The sequence below is a fragment of the Sphaeramia orbicularis genome, chromosome 11 (genome assembly GCF_902148855.1).
Source record: "Sphaeramia orbicularis chromosome 11, fSphaOr1.1, whole genome shotgun sequence".
Taxonomy (NCBI): domain Eukaryota; kingdom Metazoa; phylum Chordata; class Actinopteri; order Kurtiformes; family Apogonidae; genus Sphaeramia; species Sphaeramia orbicularis.
This window is the reverse complement of record NC_043967.1, coordinates 29,550,864-29,571,744: the sequence shown is the minus strand read 5'-3', so window position 1 is coordinate 29,571,744 and position 20,881 is coordinate 29,550,864. Positions and strand designations below refer to the sequence as shown.

Here is a 20,881-nt window from a genome sequence, read left to right as displayed (position 1 = left end):
TAGACACCTGAGCAAATCATTATCTGGAAATTACACCACATTTGGACCATGCATTTTTAATGGCGTTAAGTGTGTGTGTGTGTATATATATATGTGTGTGTGTGTGTGTATATATATATATATATATATATATATATATATATATATATATATATATATATATATATATATATATGTCGAGGGCCTCGACATATATATACACACACACACGACAACTTTTATCAGGTTACAATAGTTAAGTCACTTCATATCTGCAGAAGGCAAGAGTGAATGTTGACTAATATGTTCTTTTATCAAACACAATTGCCAAGGGTTAAGTGGTTTCAGAAAAGGAATGAATGAATTAATGAACTGTATCTGTTGAGATTTATTAGTTGGTGAAATTATGTGGTGCTGTTTGACATTCAAGTGTTAATTGCATTGTGGTCTGTGTTTTCAGTAGGGTCACAAAAGCATTAGCTTGGTGAGTTTCCACCCTCACTCTGTTCCTTGTTACACAAATGTTTTATGTGGTTTTGCTCATACCTCAGACCTCCATCTCTTCCAAATGCTGTTCTTTAAAATAGTTTTCAGAAAAAGAAGGGGGGGTTGACATCATGGTAGCTACATCCTGACTGGATACATCTCGTGCCGTTCTGTTTTTTATGCCCAGTTGTTTTTTTATATATCATAAAGTGTGTTTCCATAAATGTATTTAATGCATATTTTGCAATGGAATGTGTTCTGGGAAATGGTAAAGACAAAGGAAAAGAAAGAAAAACATGAAAAACAACTGAAGTATCTTTATAGAACAAATGGAAAATACCCTTTTCACATAATTTTGGATTTACCAAAGATTTAACCCATGTGAGTGTTCACTATGTAAGTGTAAAAAGTATGAGAACTGATAAAAACGACCACATTATTCTGCTGTCTCTGAAAAAAACGCAAGTCATTTTAGGTTTTTCTTAACTTTAACTTGTTCTTCTGTTTTTAACGTAGCCTACAGCGCCACCTTCTGACAATACAACACAGCCTTGATTATTCATTCCAAACCACTAAATGAAAATACATACGATTGGGGTTTTTTGATTTGTTTGGTTTTTTTGCAACTGGTTTTTGCGATCATGAACCTTCACTTAAGGTCAGGGTTGAGATTAGGCTCAAAGACCAGAATTAATTTATTAATCATGAATTTAAATGGAACATTATCTATTTTTTATGTGAAATATGTGGCTAAAACAGAACCCATATGACATGAGACACAGCTCAAATGTTCTGCTTTTTCTTCTGCTTCTATTTCTGCTTCTTCTTCCTTTTTGCATTAGCATGTAGTACAAAAGGAAAATATCTGCAGGCCATATGAATGATTTTGGCATCCTCCAACCCAGTGATGTATCTTTGGCTCAGACTGATGAATTGTTAAGGTGATCATTTGTCCCATTTCCTAAAACAGAACCTCATATTTTACTTTGGATTTATTTGTCAAAGAATGATAGTACCAAATGGTCGGGGTTCCTAAAATTACATTTATATGTAAAGTAAAAAAAAAAAAAAAAAAAAAATCTCTCACTGTGATAGCCTAGACACAAAATGCTTTTTGCAGGTCATTTTAAGTCCTGTCAGGCTCAGGCCAAAAATGTCAAGTTGTTATGTAGCTGTCATACTCAGAGTCAGTAATGAGGAGGATGATGATACTGCAGCACCAAAACAGGTGATGCTACTCACACTGGGGGTCAACTTCATGATTTTCCTTCGATGTGTCGCTTCCTTCCACTGACCGAAACCAACTGTGACTGTCACTATGTTGTCATTGCTGTTAACGGCAATGTTGCTGCCAATTACTGCACCAGTTTCAGTGGGCATTGTTGGACATAATAATAGGGACACTACATCGAGTTTGCCAAGCGGTAATTGTTATGCTTTAAATGGACACTGGATTGCTCTGAATTGCTGTTTGGATGTCCAGAACATGGTTAAATTGGACAAATAGTACTTTCTATTTTTCTGTTTTCTTTTTTCTGTCCTTTTTTTTTTCCTCTGAATGGTGATCATGGATGGTATTGCGTGGATGTCTGCCTCATGCGTTGGCTGACTTTGGGTTTGGAATGAAACACATTCCAGAAACAATAAAAACCCATTTGTAGATGATGAAGATTTGCATAACAAAAGCAAATGTTCCCATCTTTCTAACATGCGGGTAGAATATAACCTCAATTTGTCCAGTCTTGGAAAATATAAAGATTACAAAGGCAGGGAAGAAATCTAAGTAAAAGCATATACAGGGGAAAATAAGTGAGAAAAAACCCATTCTCTGTTCCTGCAGAATGAACCAGGCTCCCACCAGTGGGTTTGAAGATGATGTGGGTGCCAGAACAACTCATCATGTCATGTATCCTGAAAGTGCCATAGACCTGGATAACACCACTAACCTTGTGCTGATCCCTTTCAAGACTCTGGACCTGCAGTGGATCATTAGTGCTCTGACTACGGGTACCATTAAACAGTAAGTGTGCTCATCAATTGTCCAAGCTGCAATATTTTTAAATTAAAGGGAGATCAAATCACTGTATGTGATGTGAAAGGTGTTGCTCTGAGAGCCAAAGAACACAAACCCACTGCGGATTATCACCAGCCTTTTCAATTACCCTCAGCTCCAAAGTGCATATACACATTTTTCAGCTAATTTCCTCTTGCTTCAGATAAACTTTACTTAGCAGCCCGCATCAACCATATTCTGAGCCTCAGCAAACACTTCACATTATGCCAGAAATATGAAACACTTAATGTTATCTGCTAGACAGTTGAAAGCATAGATGCCATGTGAAGATGGATAGAAACTGTGACACATTTTGCAGTCAAGAGTATGCACAATGGAGATGGAAGGATGTGACACAGCTGTGACTGCAGCCAGTTAAATCTTTTTTACTTAGTTTAACTGAAATAAGAAGAAGCATTTATAGGACATGTACTGTGAAGGGAACTTACTTATTTTGACTATATTTTAGGTTGATAGGTCTGTTTCAGAAGCCTGATTTAGTCTACGCATGTGAAAATGCACCTGTTTCCGCACCAGTATTTTATAATATGCAGGAGTTTCTGAGCTATAAAGTGGTTATGTATGTAACGCTACATCTTCATATCCATCTCCACAGACTGTATTAGGCCTATATCATAATTCACAGATATATGTATTATGGTGGCGTTAATGTTCCCCTTCAAATCCCTTCCCTTCTCTCTTAAATAATGTCTTTTAAATGAACTTTAAAATCGCATTTTATCGCTGATGATTTTAATGTCTATTTTAATTTGAATGTAATTAACCCTTTCATGCATAGTGGTCACTACAGTGGACATTTATTCTACATCTGTTCTCTAATATATTCATGGGTTTTGTTGTTTTAGTTCCATATGAGCCAACACAGTGGACATTTATGCATCATCCCATACACTGACATTCATACCATTACTGTAACTTTGCTTTACTTGATAAACCTGATCTGCAGTAATATGTTTGAGTATAAATCAATTGCTAATAAAAACTGGGAATATGAGAAAATGTGAGAAAACATCAGATTAGCTGCATTAAAAAGTGGTATGATTTTATAGTTTTCACACAGTATCTCACTTTCTGATATTGCATTCCTTCCTTCAAAAATTAAACACATGGTGTCCAGCGGAATGGACATTTTTGGAACTCCACAAAAAATTATGAAGGTAGATTTGTTTCTTTATTGCTATAACCCCAAAAAATATTTTCATTCAAAAAAAAAAAAAATCAATAAAAAAATCAATTTAAAAAAATTAACTTCAATCAAAGAAAAAGTGTTCAAATGCAATTTTTTGGGTCGTAATTTTTTTTTTTTCATTCAAACATTTTTTTTTATTGATTTTTTTTTTTTTTTTGTTAAAGCAATAAAGAAACAAATCTACCTTCATAAAAAACAGGTTTATTTAAAAAATTCAATTGCATTGTTTTTTCATGCCTAAAGAGGAATAAAAATACTCAGGAAAAAATCTCGACTAAGGTTCTCATAATTCATGCATGAAAGGGTTAATGTCTTTTATTTTAACTTTCTCTCATCTTAAATGTTTTTTATGCCTTTCCTGTGATGCTTTTATGTTTTATGTAAAGCACTTTGAATTTTCGTGTACATGAAATGTGCTATACAAATATACTGGCCTTGCCTTCAAACAAAAACTCTGTGTCCTATGATCTTTAAATACTGTACCACCCAGTAGTTTACATTATAGCTCTGTTAGCTTAGCCCTGTTTTTACTCAGAAAATATTTACAGTAAAACCACAAATCACCTCTGTTTTTGTATGTTTTTGTGTGTTTATTTAGACACGACACTCTGGCGTGGACCAAATGCTCAAGACTTACAAGGTTGAGAGATAAAAGGATTTTAATTAAACAAAGATTCCAAAAAAGTACAAAAACAGGAGAACAAAAGGAGGGAGCACAACATGCTCAATATAAAACTAAAAAGCCCGAAGAACAAAAAACACATGGAACTAGGATCAAGATTCTTGAACGAGATGGTCTTCACGGAGGAAACAAAGATGATGCACTGACAACAGACAAAGGGAGAGAGGAGAATATATATAGGGAGAGCAGGGATCACATTCAGGTGTAGGGAATTACAGGAGGAACACCAGGTGCAGGCAAGGAGGGAATTAGGGAAGACAATGACAAGACTGACAGAGTGCAGGCAAAAACAAGAAGGCCAACACCATCACCAAAATAAAACAGGAAGAAACAACACAAAAAACCCTAAACTAAATCAACACAAACGCCGACACATGATAGTGTTGTCAATAACTGCACTAAAAATCTATTTTGAAACAGGGTCAGAACTGTCACAGTTTAGTCTGTACAGCGCATCAATAAACTGTGAACCTAGCAAACAGAATGACATAAAGGCGAGTAACTTCATACAAGGTTCATAATCAAATTCACCCAAGTAGAAGAAACATTATGATTTCAGCAACACACTTAGTGTTTTATTTTGTTTGTTTGTTTTTTTCACTTTGTCACTTTCTTTAACTCTAAAAGTTGTTTCTTTCTTTTGAGTAAAGTGACATTTTTTAAAGTGTGACAATCTATGCTCAGACATTAAGAGCTCTTGTTATCTAGGAAGCTAACCACAGCTAACTGGTGCAGTCAGAGAGATAGTGAGATAGAGAGAATACAGAGAGAATTTTTTTTTTTTTTTTAATCTCCTTTTTATTCTTTTATTTTTATTTTATTTATTCTGTATGTTGTGTGCTTATGGTCTATGGACCTGTGTCTGCAATAAAGTTATTATTATTATTATAATAGAATGACACAAACGTTTTATTTTAATAACTTTAAAGATTCAGGGAAAAGATTTTTGGGCTGTAATTCCAAAAGCTGTCCCTCACTCTGCCAGTGAGTATACCCCGAGTTAGCTAGTTATGCTAGTTAGCCTTAGCCTCCAAACAAAGTGCTTATAACAGTGAAAAAGTAATTTTCTGTCATTTAGAAGTTCATTATAAAGGCAAGAAATACTCTTTGTTTAATATGTGAAATTTGTATCTTCTATTTTATTACTAGCAAACTTGCAATATTTTTTCATTAAATCACAGAAATTGCAGTAAATTATTGTAGCTAGCTAGCTTTTGTGTTGTAGCAACGGTTATAGGGCAAAATACATGCCTGAAGTGTAAGAGATTAAATTATTTTTAAGGCTTAGTGTAGCTGAGGAAACAAAAAAACAAAAAAAATGAAATAAGTAAGATTTTCACTTTCCAAAGACAAGAAAGCAAAACAAAAGCTTAGGTTCTTTGATTTGCCAAATGCTTACTGTTTTAATCAGAAATATAATTTTCTGCTTTATCACGTGATTGTCAGATAAAAGCTGTTCCAAAATATAATTTAGAACCTCATTTTTAGTTAAATCACTGTCCCAGACTGGAATGACAGTCGTGGCACTCACTCAACTGTCATAAGAAAAATAATGATTCAATTTTAATCCTCTAGTTAAATTCACCTTCAACTTCTTCGTTCCCAGTGACCTTTACTCATTAGCTTGATTGCTGGACAACTCAAAAACAAATGATGCCATTGCTAATAACTGAGACCTGCCAGAACGTTAGGAGCTAGAAGGACGAGTAAATCTAAACTAATTTTTCCTATAAATATGCACTTGTCTTCAAACTGTGCCAAAGCAATCATTCTGCCTCATTAAATCTCACTTTACTGGCTCTACTGTCAGTGTTAGTCCAACAGTCATTAGATCTTAACTGAGTGTTGTGAATTGTTTTGTTAAATTTACTAATCCCGTTAAATAAAACTGGGCTGAAGGACAGGTAGTGAGCTATGTCAGCTATGTGCTGTGAACAGGAAGAGCAGTACATGACATTTTTATTTTTACCACAAACTGTGAAAAAACAGTATGGACTGTAAAAATGCAGAGACCACTAATTCACCCAGCATTAGACCAAAATATTTCTATGAATTTTAATTAAACGCATTTACTGGACTCTGAATCTGACATTTTAATAAGAGGCATTTGTCATATTTTGCCACCTACACATTACTTTTCATTTCACTTAGTATGCCAAACAATCCTTAAAGTTAATCAGTCCAAAAAAAAAAAAAAAAGTAATAAAAAATAACAAAAAAAATCACATACAAACTTCAGAGTTTTTGCTTGCTTATCACATGCAAACTGAAGGTGCTGCACACTTTTATCCAAGCAGCTCCTTCCACTTTTATGTGGAAGCGTTGCAGTTTCCTCTCAACAACACACGCTCGTATGTGATGATTAATTACAACAAAGTGACAACATATTTCACTGTGTTGACTTCGCCGTCTGCTTGTCATGTCTAATTTTCTTCCGTTTTGTCACAACAGTTTTGTGAGATACTCAATTTTAAACAGTCAAAAAGTGAAATGAACGTGCATATGTGTTTACTCATACAGACGTAAATATGTTTGGCAAAGATAGTGTGTTTGTGTGGGTGTTTTTTTCTCTTTGTGACAACAGAAACTGAAATCCTCTATATCCTCTTGTATTTCAGGACATATGTACCTGTTATGTCCAGGATAAAGGCAAACAAAGACAAGGTGAGTCATGCAGCCACCGTAACACACACTCTATACAGTTATTTTCATGTCAAGGTTTAGAACTTGTGTTTGGGTGTGATATTGCTAAAGTAAAAAGAGCTGTTGACAGTTACTTTTTTAGTAGTAATGCACTTTTAGCCCGTCTTGTCCGTTAAAATGTTACTGTAATAATGACGGAAATAATCATGAAAAGCAACGAGGAAACAGCAGAATCGAAGCAAGAAAAAGGCTGTAAATGCATTTGTTGGAATTAAAGAACACACAAATGTAATTTAGTATGTACCGACTGTATTTTTAGATGGTCTAGATTACAGGGTCAATATTTACATGAATGCTGCTACATCGTCCAGTACTATCAATATTTATTCTGTAATAAGGATTCAAGGATTTTTACTGTCATACCAGCACACATTTACACGAGATGGCACGAAATTTGGTACTCAAGGTCCCAGATTTAGTCCAATTTTTATTTATATATATATATATGTATATGTATATGTATATGTATATATATATATATATATATATATATATATATATATATATATATATATATATATATATATATATATATATATATATATATATACACATATATAAACAATATGTACATAAAAAAAGACTTTTGTATAGTAATAAAAATAAAGATAAAGAAAAAAATTGTCTATGTAGAAAAACACTTGGACGTGTGCAGAATGCAAGGGGAGGAAGTCTGATAGCACTTAATATTGTGAGGTAGAGTGTAAAGTGTTCATCATGCAGGGATGAGGGGTATATGGTGGTGGTGGTGTGTGTGTGTGTGGGGGGGGGGGGCTACAGAGCACCATCTGAGTTCATATCTTCTATCACTTATCAACTTTCAATTCTTTAAATGTCTTCCATACAAGGTTTTTAGGATTAATACTGAATTTGGTTGAACAGTGCTCTGTTTTTTGTTCCATGGTCTCGGAATAACCTTCAGAATATGCTACATCTTGATGATTTTGACTCTTTATGTGAATACAACACTCTGATAAAAAGCTTTGTAATTGAATAGTTTTTGAATTTTTATGTGTAATTTTTGTACATTGTGCTGTATTCAATGCATCTTTTTGTTTATCGGGTCACTCGTGTTAAAGAAATTGTACTGTCAAAAGTTGAATAAAATAAAACTTGTATTAAATAAAATAAAATAGCAGTTGGATAAAATAAAAGTTGAATAAAATAAAATACATATATACATCTAATGATCAAATAGAATCAAGGCTAATTATTAATAATGCATTCATTGTTTTGTGGAAAATGAAAAAATAACCAACTCCATGTAATTAATGACTAAAATAATATGGTGCAGAATAGAATAGAATAGAATAGAATAGAATAGAATAGAACAGAAATCGCATTGTCTGTCATATAAATAATATTTCATATTCTGCAAGCAGTATATATCAAATCCTTTGATTGTGTTGTAAGTTCTTTGACCCAGTTTAAGTCTGATACTGAATGAGTAAAATTAACATTAAACTTATTACCTCCGCCAAGGAGGTTATGTTTTTGTCAGCGTTGGTCTGTCTGTCTGTCTGTCTGTCTGTCTGTCTGTGTGCAAGATAACTCAAAAAGTTATGGACAGATTTGGATGAAAATTTCAGGAAACGTTGATACTGGCCCAAGGAACAAATAATTAAATTTTGGTGGTGATCGGGGGTGGGGGGGCCACTGATCTGCCTTGGCGGAGGTCTGCGCTCTCCGAGTGCTTCTAGTTTTAGATTCTTTTTCAGACCTTTTCAGAATAAACTAGAAAAGCACTCGGAGCGCAGACCTCCACCAAGGCAGATCATTGCCCTCCCCCCGATCACCACCAAAATTTAATCATTTGTTCCTTGTGCCAGTATCAACGTTTCCTGAAATTTTCATCCAAATCTGTCCATAACTTTTTGAGTTATCTTGCACACAGACAGACAGACAGACAGACAGACAAACCAACGTCGGCAAAAACATAACCTCCTTGGCGGAGGTAATTAAATTGGTCTTAAAGTAAAGACATGGTAAATATATGTTTCCACAGTTGATTTTGTGTCTCATTTCTGTGACAAGCGGTATATTGACACATGGACAATGTGAAATAAAAGGATTAAAACAATGGGGCTGCAGCATGTAACAGTTAATGACCTTATAGACAGGTCCATATATGTGAGTTATTAACAGCTATCTCAGCTATACAGACTACAGAACTGGATCTTAAACTGGACCACCTATTTTTTTACAACTGTCTTTCAGGTGTTGATATACAGTCCATCGTTTTTTAAGTACGTCTACGAGTCTTGGCTTGAAGGTCATGGACGCTATCCTTCCACAGGGTTCCTCAGCTTACTGTTTGCTGTCCACATATGTGATGAGGTAACTTATTCATTCATTCATTCATTCAAGAAGGAGCACATTGATGGTGTGCTCCCCTCCTCGGGCTCTATGTGCTTGGCTCCACCCCCCCCACCCCCCCATAGCCATATTAATTCAAATTAATTAATATAAATTCAAACTGATAGTAATTGATATAAACATATTATTATAAATATTCAATTATTTAACCCATTGTTGTATTGTGGCTGCCTCCACTGCTACCACCACAACAATAATACTAGCAAATTAGACTATTGGTATTATTATTATTATTATATTTTTTTGTGTAGTTGTTATTATCATTATCATAATTACAATAATTATTATTTTCACCCTCATTCCCCCCACTCTCTTTCTCACTTTCATTCACACTCCCCTCCTCCCCTTTTCCCTATCGCCCCTAATCAAGCTACATCGTTTAGTTGTTCCTTACATTTATGATCTTTTTCATTGTAATATGATGTTGTCATTGTTTTTGTTTGTCATTACTCTGTCGGTTTTTTTTTTTATTTGTTTATTTGTTTGATTTTCCTTGTATTTATGTGTTGTTGTTTTTTGTCCACAATGTCTTGCTAACTATCACTAAGAAAAAAAAAGAAAAATTTATGTATATTTAAAAAAAACAAAAAAAAAAAAACAACACCTATCACATTTAGTGGACATTACATTTTCGGAATAGTACTAATAGTAGTAATGTGGCGACTCTGAATCAGTGTGAATGAAATGTATGGTTCTACAGCAGATTTACAGTGCTGACTTTGGGTTCCTTTTCTGTTAAGGTCAGTGTGTTTGGATTCGGTGCAGACCAGTATGGGAACTGGCACCACTACTGGGAGGAAAACCATTTGGCGGGAGCTTTCCGGCACACAGGAGTCCACGATGGCGATTATGAGTATAATGTCACCCTGCTGCTGGCAGACAAGCACAAAATCCGAATGTTTAAAGGAAGATGATACGGAGCCCATATGCGCTGTGGGACAGCCATCAAATGAACCTCAGCAGCCTTTTAATGCTTATTTTTACTTTGCCTCACACAGTGAACAATGGCTTTGTCCTGACTTCAAAAGACGTGTTCTCTGCAGCCCTTCTGGTCTGTCCACTTCCTTGTTCTTTTCTTAGTGCCATTCTTACTGACCAGACCAAAATCGACACTGCCACCTGCTCCTGACTCTGTAATCCCAACTCAAATCCATCCGGGAGTGAAAAGGCAACAAGACAAGATGTCTTTCAACCGAGCATGTTCTATGTCACAGACTTTTGTTCTTCATTAGTGTGTAATTATCACAGTTGAAGCTATGTCAAATGATCTTGGACAATAACACAAAACAAGCTCTGCTGTTCACTGAAGATAAACAAGTGCCACAAATGTTTTGTAAATTATAGACACAACTGGGTCGCACCAACAAAGGCTTTATTTAATCTGTAATTAGGGCTAAAAACTAGATTTAAAACAAGTTAATCCAGATTTAAAATCATTCAGAGTTATGACAGAGAGTAAGTTTTGTCACATGCATCCATTCTCTTTGCATTATAACCTGTTCTTGTAGTTTTTTTCAATTATTAAATAAGATTTATTTATATTGCACCTTTCACAGACAGTGCTCACAAAGTGCTTCACAATAAAACTAGAGCAGTTGAAGAAGCATAGTGAAAACAGTTAAATACATCAAAAAATACAGAGGGAAATTGAGTAAAAAACATAAAAGCATATTAGTTGTATAGCCCTTGTTGAATTAAATGCTTCCGAAATTTAAAAAAAAAAAAAAAAAAAGTCTTCAATTGCTTTCTAAAAGTGTCCACAGAGTCCAGAGATCAACCCAGAAATAGAACATTTAGAACCATAAATGTCTTCTGTGTGGTCACAATAAGCTTGAATTTTAGTCTCCAAAATATAATCAGTTCTTCCTTGAGTCTAAGTGAATGTTTATACCAAATCTAAAAGGCATTTCTGAAAAATCACACACATTGGAAAAGAAAAGTGAAGTCGTAACCCCTGAAATCTAACTTGAAAAATATGAATGGCAAGAGAAAAAATAATTTAATGATCCAGTTTGTGTGTATTTGTCAAGAAACTCACTGTTTGTTGTGAAGCATCATCTACATCAGTGTGAAACGGTTTCATTGACTGCATCTCATGTGTTACATATATTTATTTTGGCATATTTCAAGACTAAATTAAAAAAAAATATATTAAATGTAAGCTAATTCTTTAGCTAGTAATGCAATTAGTTAATGATAATGACAGGGAAGCTCGAATTTCTCCACATTTGAGAAAAAAAAGGTTGACTAAATTATCTCTGTTGAGTATATTTAAGATTATTTATATAAACTGACATTAAATAGAGTTGAATCAAGACAGATGCTATCTTAGCTACATTTGTGAGCTTGCTGTCTGTAGCCATTGAGTATAAATGGTAACATGTTAACATTCAGCTGCTGTATTCCTTAATAAAACATGGCTGTCTAATTAGATATAACTATACAGGCTGTAACTCTAAATACTCTCCTCCTTTGAGAGTAATGTAGCCAAATAACAGAAGGAAAAAATAGCACAGTAAGTTAAAAAAAAAAAAAAAAAAAGAAACACTGTCTGGCAGAAACTGGCAGTTTTAGTCATGTTGGCCCAGTCGTTTTTCAGCTCCAGTACTGTTTTCTAACTGAACCATTGTCTTGGCTGAAGTTCCGAAGCATCATAAAACATAATTTAGTTTCTCTGTTCCTAAAGTTTCTCCGTGACTGACTGCCATTATATTGTTGAATCCACCTCAAAAAGCAGCTATTTTAGATGTTAGACCTCTTCACGTGTCAATTTCAAGTCAAACCACATCATAAAGTTTCTCATTTTCAAGCGTCATAGTTGAATTTAACCTAAACTTTAGAGCAGGGGTGTCAAACTCATTTTAGTTCAGAGGCCATATTCAGCTAAATTTGACCTGAAGTGGGCCGGACCAGAAAAATAATAACAAAATAATATATATATTATGACAACTCCAAATTTTTGTCTTTGTTTTAGTGTAAAAAAAAAACAAAAAACATTAAATTATGGAAATACTTACTTTTATAAACTATCCAAAAAAATAAATGAAGAAAAATCTGAAAAAACTAAAAATTTAAATTAAAAAACGTAAGAAAATTTAGTGCAATTTTAACAATATTATTCCTCCACTTCTCATTTGTCTATGTGCATTATGGATCAGATCTACAAAGACACTAAACACTGAGGAACAGGCAGAAAAGAGTTCAAATTGGGCTGAATTTTCTACAGACATTTCAGGTTGTTCATATTTGTTCAGGTTATTCACATTTTAGTGTTACAGGATGGTGTCTAAATGTAAATATTTTCATAATTTAATGTTATTTTTTGCACTAAAACAAAGAAAAAAATTTAAGTTGTTAATTCTAGATTTTTTTTGGCTTAATTCAAGGGTTTTTTTACTTAATTGAAGATTTTTATTGGCTTAATTGAAGATTTCTTTTTTTACTTAATTGAAGATTTCTTTTTTTTTTTTGCTTAATTCAAGGTTGTTTTTTTTACTTATTTGAAGATTTTTTTTTTCCTTAATTGGAGGTTTTTCGCTAAATTTGAGATTTTTTTGGCTTAATTGAAGATTTTTTTTTTTTACTTAATTGAAGATTTTTTTTGTTTTGTTTTTTCTTAATTGAAGATTTTTTTTACTTAATTGAAGGGTTTTTTTTTTTGCTTAATTCAAGATTTTTTGCTAAATTTTAGATTTTTTTTTTTTTTTTTTTGCTTAATTCAAGATTATTTTTACTTAATTGAAGATTTTTTTTTCCTTAATTCAAGATTTTTCACTAAATTTGAGATTTTTTTTACTTAATTGAAGATTTTTTTTTTTTTTTTTTACTTAATTGAAGATTTTGTTTTGTTTTGTTTTTTCTTAATAGAAGATTTTTTTACTTAATTGAAGGGTTTTTTTTGGCTTAATTCAAGATTTTTTGCTAAATTTGAGATTTTTTTGGCTTAATTCAAGATTATTTTTACTTAATTGAAGATTTTTTTTTTTTTTTTTGCTTAATTCAAGATTTTTTTTTACTTAATTGAATATTTTTTTGACTTAATTCAAGATTTTTTCCTTAATTCAAGCTTTTTTTTTTTTTTTTTTTTTTTTTTTTTTTTTTGCTTAATTCAATTCAAGACTGTGGAATTTTTGCACTTGGCAAAAACATCCCAGGGCCCGAACTGGACCCTTTGGCAGGCCGCATTTGGCCCCCGGGCCACATGTTTGACACCCCTGCTTTAGATTAAAAAGAGGTTCAAATGTAATCGTTATCTATTTTAAGGTGCCTTTTAACATTTGGCGCAGTATAAATAAAGTTAAAACATGATAGAATTGGGTTTAAGATTCATCCTTGTTGGTGCAGCCCTGCCACGGAGGACAAATATGTGCAAAATTCATCAGGAAGCAGAGTGTTAAGAGAGGCTCAAGGAAATATGGATACTGTCTCTGATTAAATGTACATCTTAACATTTTAATGGGCATCACCACAAACTGGCTTTCCTGTAAATATCACTCTATATGTATAGATTTTTTACCAGACTGTTGCTACTGATGTGGTAGTTCATGTATTTTACATAATAATGGCAGGTGGGGGAGGAAATCAATTCTTTTTCCATCACAGTGACTCATTCTGATCAGAATTTCATAAACTACCTGCACTGCAGAGCTACTCGTCTGATTGCAGCAAACTATAAAATGCTCTATGACAAGGCCCAAGGATGTTCATCAAACTCAAAATTGGCTCGAGGAAACATTTTACAACTGGATGTAATTTCCACCAAGGCTCCTAATTCAACTAAACTCCACAGCAGAAATGTCAAGTATCACAATTAATATAGTTTTTACTGTCATTTAGGTCTGTGCACTTGAGTTTCATTTAGTTTCAGTGAGTGCATATGTAGTTTTAGTTTTATTCACTGCAAAAATCTAAATCTTACCAAGTGTATTTTTCTCATTTCTTGTCAAAATATCTCATCACGCTTAAAATAAGACATAATCACCTAAAGAGTAACTTTTTAGTGAGATATAAGAACTTATTTTTAGACAGATTTTTTTTTTTTGCTTGAATGAAGCAAAAAAAAAAAAATCTTAAATTGAGCCAAAAAATCTGCCAATGAAACAAGTAAAAATTATCTTGGTAAGATTTCTTGATATCAGATTTTCAAGATCTATTGTCTCAAAATAAGTTCTTATAACTCACTGAAAAGTTAGTCTTTAGGTGATTATATCTTATTTTAAGTGTGATGAGATATTTTAACTGGAAATGAGAAAAATACACTTTTTTCTTTTTTGCAGTGTTTATATTGAGGAATTGACTAGTTTTACCTTAGTTTTTTTTCATGCATTTTGAGGAACGTCTACAATGACAGAAGCTGGAAAATACAGAATGTTTATATGATTTACAGACATATTGCTATTAATGATCATTACTTCTGGAACACCATCAACCATTAACCAGTGGCTGATTTTACCTGTAATCCTATTTTGTATTCGTTCACTGAAGATTTTAGTTTTTGGGTTTGTAAATGTTTTATCACTTTACTTTTAGTTTTAGTTTAGTAGTCTTAGTTTTCATTAGCTATAACGGTGCTTTCTGCTCGATTTTGTAGATTAGCGCCAATAAATTTCAGGTAAATCTGTGTAGTATACAGGCAAACAAATCCAACTGATGTGATTTCCCAAAAAATATTAATGCACATTTAAAGATTCCAACCAAGAAATATTAGAAATATCAAAAAGTTTTATTAGTTTAATTTTTTTTTTATGCATTTTGAGTAACGTCTACAATGATAAAATCTGGAAAATACAGAATGAAAATAGGATTTACAGACATATTGTTTATTAATGATCATTATTTGCAAAGCCATCAGATTTGGAACACCATGAACCATTTAGCCACAATCCTATTTTATAGTTGTTCACTGAAGATCTTAGTTTTGGGGTTTTTTTTATGTTTTATCACATCTTATTTTGTTACTTTTAGTTTTAGTTTAGTAGTCTTAGTTTTCATTAGCTATAACGGTGCTTTCTGCTCTTTTTCATAGATTAGTTCTAGTAGGTTTCAGGTAAATCTGTGCAGTATACAGGCAAACAAATCCAACTGATTCCATGACTTTTCAAAAAATAATAATGCATATTTAAAGATTCCAACCAAGAAATATTAGAAATATCAAAAAGTTTTATTAGTTTTATTTTTTCATGCATTATGAGGAACATCTACAATGATAGAATCTGGGAAATACAGAATGAAAATATGATTTACAGCCATATTGTTTCTTAATGATCATTACTTGCAAAGCCATCAGATTTGGAACACCATGAACCATTTACCTGCAAATCTACTTTGTATTTGTTCACTGAAGATCTTAGTTTTGGGTTTTTTTATGTTTTATCACATCTTATTTTGTTACTTTTAGTTTTAGTTTAGTAGTCTTAGTTATTATTAGCTATAACGGTACTTTCTGCTCCTTTTCGTGGATTAGCTCGAGTAGGTTTCAGGTAAATCTGTGTAGTATACAGGCAAACAAATCCAACTGATGTGATCTCCCAAAAAATAATAATGCACATTTAAAGATTCCAACCAAGAAATATTCAAAATGTCAGAAATAAAAAGGCAGAGAAATCACCGTTCATGTTAGAAATTAGGGTGAACTCATGAAAAACCTGCAGAATTGAACTGTAATAACAGCCTGTAAAACATCCACTCTATTCTGAAACAGCACCAAAGGTAATCTACAGTTACAGATCATTGGAAGCTGCAGTGTGGTTTAGATTGATTTTTAGCGGTGAAGGAATCAATCAGCCCTTTATCACTCTTCAGTGTGATGAAAAAGTGAAGTACAAACAAGTACTTTGTAACTCACTGTTGACACACAGCCTATAGAGGGGTGCCTTAACAATGACATACTGTACATTTCTAATGAAACATGGGTGTTAAGTGCCTTCAATGAGTTTTAATGCTTACTGTAATTAGTCTGTTACCGCCCTTTTTTTTTTTTTTTTTTTATGGAATTTGCCTGTAATCTTTCCTTTGTTTCATTACCGTGTGTACAATGTGAATTTGGAATCATATGCATGCAACATATAGCTACATTTACCAATAGGATTTTTTACTGTTCATGTGTTGGCGTATGCAGCACATGTATGATAAGGTACAGCAGGGGTGTCAAACTCATTTTAGTTCAGGGGCCACGTTCAGCTAAATTTGATCTGCAGTGGGCCGGACCAGAAAAATAATAACATAATAAGCTATAAATAATGACAACTCCAAATTTTTGTCTTTGTTTTACTGTAAAAAAAAAAAAAACATTAAATTATGAAAATACTTACTTTTATAAACTATTAAAAAAAAAAAAAAAAACTGTAAAAACTGAAATTTAAATTAAAAAACATAAGAAAATTTAGTGCAATTTTAACAGTGTTATTCCTCAACTTCTCATTTGTGCGTGTGCATTCTGGATCAGATCTACAAAGACTCTAAACACTGAGGAACAGGAAGAAAAGAGTTCAAATTGGGCTGAATTTTCTACAGACATTTTAGGTTGTTCATATTTGTTCAGATTATTCACATTTTAGTGTTACAGGATAGTTTGGAAATGTCAATATTTTCATAATTCAATGTTATTTTTTTTGCACTAAAGCAAAAAAAATTAAGTTGTTAATTCTGTTTTTGTTTTTTTTTTGCTTAATTCAAGATTTTTTTTTACTTAATTGAAGATTTTTTTTTTTTTTGCTTAATTCAAGATTTTTTACTGAATTGTTGATTTTTTTTTGGCTTAATTCAAGATTTTTTTAAACTTAATTGAAGAATTTTTTTTGGCTTAATTCAAGATTCAAGATTTTTTTTTTACTTAATTGAAGATTTTTTTTTTTTTTTTGCTTAATTGAAGGTTTTTTAACTTAATTGAAGATTTTTTTACTCAACTGAAGATTTTTTTTTACTCATATGAAGATTTTTTTTTTTTTTTTTGGCTTAATTCAAGATTTTTTTTTACTTAACTGAAAATATATATTTTTTTGGGCTTAATTCAAGATTTTCTCCTTAATTCAAGCTACATTTTTTTTGCTTAATTCAATTCTAGACTGTGGAATTTTTGCACTTGGCAAAAACATCTCAGAAGCTGAACTGGACCCTTTGGGGGGCTGCATTTGGCCCCCGGGCTGCATGTTTGACACCCCTGAGGTACAGTATGTCGACACATTTTGTTTTTAGCAGGACTCGCAGTGTGAATACTGAATGCTTTAAGAATTCAAGAGACACAGAAGCACTTATTCCACCCTGGCTTTATCATGTTTTCTATCAAATCACTTATCTGTAATGCTCTAAGTGGGATTTCAGATTTGTCAGGAGTTGCTTATCTAATAGGTTATGATTTGCTCCATGTGCCTTCATACATAATGGGACATTTTTTTTGCGGTCAGTGTCTTCATGATTCTTCTCCACAGTGCAGACTGATAAGAACTGAACAGACAAACCACAGCATTTATTCAATTGGAATTAGTCTGCCACTTTGTGTAGATAGTGTTGCCGTGCATTAAAAAAAAGCAGCAGCGTTGTGGGTTTGTTCTGCAGGGGACACTGTCACCTAGTGGGCGAGATCATGCATCAGCTTTAATTTCACTGAATCCGTCTGGAAGAAGAAGATGATGATGATGATGATGAGATGGCACCTTGAAATATAGCAATCACTGTTTGTATAATTTAACAACACGTGTATTTACTTTCCTATATAACTGAGGTCACAGGTTTTTGTTGTTGAATTAAATAAAGCTCGGCTTCTTTAGAAAAACCTTTCACTGCTTGTTTTCTTATTTTCTGAAGTAGGCTGGTCACTCCAGTGGACAGCTATTCTACAGCTGTTCTCTTGTATATGCATGGATTTTGTTGTTCTTTTTGTTGTTTTTTTTGTTTGTTTGTTTGTTTTTTACACATATCTTTATTAAAGTTTTAAGACACTACATATCTTTTCTGACATGAATTGTTAACATTATGTAGATCTCTCTTGAGCATAAACCCCCAGAATCACAATCCCTCCCCATAGTTTTCACACAATTTATCAGTAAATACATGTTTCTGTGCGTCAAAAATTAAACGTGTGGTGTCCAGCTGAGTGGACATTTTTGCAACTTCATGAAAAAAAGGGTCATAAGAATTTTTTTTCATTATTTTTTTAAATGTAATTTTTTTTTTTTTTTTTTTTTTTTCTGAAGAAAATTTTCAAACGCATTTTTTTTTTCATGCCTAAGAGAAATAAAAACACTCAGGAAAAAATTTTGATTAAGGTTCTCATAATTTGTGCATGAAAGGGTTCAATTTTTTTGCAGTCAAATGATTTCTATAAACATGAACATGAAAACAAGGCGAGTTGACAATAGACATGATACAATAAAAAAGTTCCATCGATCTGGACATGAAAGATAATAGATGAGTTAATAAAAGAATAGCTGTGATTAAAGACCAAAAAAAAAAAAATCTCTGAACTAGAACCAATGACAAAAGAAGTTTGAAGAAGTTAAAAATACAACAGAAAGAAGTTTAAACCTAATCAGTACTATTATAAATAAAAGATACATTCATAAATATGTAAATACATAAATTATCTACAATATATTGGTATTGTATAGCTGTTTTTATACCTTTGTGTCTTACATCTCAGAACTACAAACCTCCATCTGATGTAGATCATCACGTCACTATTAACCCACAAAGACTCACTGCTACCTTTGTGGCATTTCCCAAATAATTTTTTTCTCTTTATTTAACCTATTGTAAGGGATTTATCACCATTCATTATAATATGATCCTCTATATTTTGCATTTTCACAGTAAATCATGCACAGTGCAGGGAGATGGATGTTGACCATTCTCATGTTTTTTGGAAATGTTCAAAACTTTCAGAATATTGGGAAATGATCTACAATGTCCTATGTCAAGTATTAGGATACACAATTCCAAAGAAACCTGAAATTCTTGATTTGCGCAACTTTGGTGATGGCACTATACATGAATACAATAAATATTTGGTAAAGGTGATGTTGATAGCTACAAAATAATGTATAACAAGGAAAAGGGGGAAGATGAACGTGCCATCAAAGGATCAATGGATAACTACGATTGTGGACATATTTCTAATGGAAAAACTAACACACAGATTGAGACGACAAGAACCATAAATGAACAAAAAGTGGAAAAAATGGACATTATATAAGCAAAATAATTGGTAAGACTTAGGGATGTCTGATAATATCGACCCACCAATATTATCGGCCCGATATTTGCATAAAAATGTAATATCGGTGAATATCGTTATGGGGTTTTTTTGCCTATCATTAAAACCAATAAAATAATGCCTTGATTTTGCCGGTATTTACCGACACGTAAATGAAGCATTGTTTGTAGCTGAAAGAAATGTGCAGTTTTCAAAATTGTACAGTAGAGTTGCCACATTGTAATAGACTCATGGAGGGAGGGAGAGAAAATAAATAAATATGGCATTTTTTCCACAACTTAAGTTGAAGTATGTACAGGGTGGGGAAGTAAAATTTACAATGAACATTTAGTTGTTTTTTCTCAGCAGGCACTACGTCAATTGTTTTGAAACCAATCCTATATTGATGTCATAATCATACCTAACACTATTATCCATACCTTTTCAGAAACTTTTGCCCATATGAGTAATCAGGAAAGCAAACGTCAAAGAGTGTGTGATTTGCTGAATGCACTCGTCACACCAAAGGAGATTTCAAAAATAGTTGGAGTGTCCATAAAGACTGTTTATAATGGAAAGAAGAGAATGACTATGAGCAAAACTATTACGAGAAAGTCTGGAAGATACTATTAAAGAAGAATGGGAGAAGTTGTCACCCCAATATTTGAGGAACACTTGCGCAAGTTTCAGGAAGCGTGTGAAGGCAGTTATTGAGAAAGAAGGAGGACACATAGAATAAAAACATTTTCTATTATGTCCATTTTCTTGTGGCAAATAAATTCTCATGACTTTCAATAAACTAATTGGTCATACACTGTCTTTCAATCCCTGCCTCAAAATATTGTAAATTTTGCTTCCCCACCCTGTGTTCTTTACACAGACAGTGTTTACATTTTCAAAGCCTTGTTGCATTTGAGAATGCATCCAATGGGGCATCACAATAAAATTAGGCATGATGTGTTAATTCCATGACAGGAGATATGTGATGTTACCTAAAATTAGTTTAATATCCCACATATATCGGCAGCGGTATTGGTAGATATCGGAATCGAAAATTAAGTGTTGGACAATATCAGCATATCGGTTTTTGGCAAAAAAGTCAATATTGGAAATCCCTAATAAGACTGTGCTACCCAGACATGTTCATGTTGTTGTGTTTTCATTTTGTTGTTGTTCTTTTAAAATTAATAAAATCTAAGTTAC

At 32.8% G+C, this 20,881-nt stretch overlaps 1 protein-coding gene and 1 long non-coding RNA gene across 2 annotated transcripts in view; both read left to right on the top strand.

The window, feature by feature from the left end:
• The window catches only part of LOC115428028 (CMP-N-acetylneuraminate-beta-galactosamide-alpha-2,3-sialyltransferase 1-like), a 141,777-nt gene extending 127,883 nt beyond the window's left edge, over positions 1–13,894 (top strand). The window contains exons 4-8 of the mRNA XM_030146802.1: positions 2,306–2,485; positions 7,029–7,074; positions 9,331–9,450; positions 10,230–12,336; positions 13,713–13,894. Coding sequence (XP_030002662.1) covers positions 2,306–2,485; positions 7,029–7,074; positions 9,331–9,450; positions 10,230–10,403 — 520 coding nt within the window. The 3' untranslated portion in view covers positions 10,404–12,336; positions 13,713–13,894. The remainder of the gene's footprint in view (positions 1–2,305; positions 2,486–7,028; positions 7,075–9,330; positions 9,451–10,229; positions 12,337–13,712) is intronic.
• A 913-nt stretch (positions 13,895–14,807) lies between these two features.
• On the top strand, positions 14,808–18,005 carry LOC115428035 (uncharacterized). The gene is made up of 2 exons (XR_003936575.1): positions 14,808–16,621; positions 17,653–18,005. It is a non-coding gene; the product is annotated as an uncharacterized LOC115428035 (long non-coding RNA).
• The last annotated feature ends 2,876 nt before the right edge of the window (positions 18,006–20,881 follow it).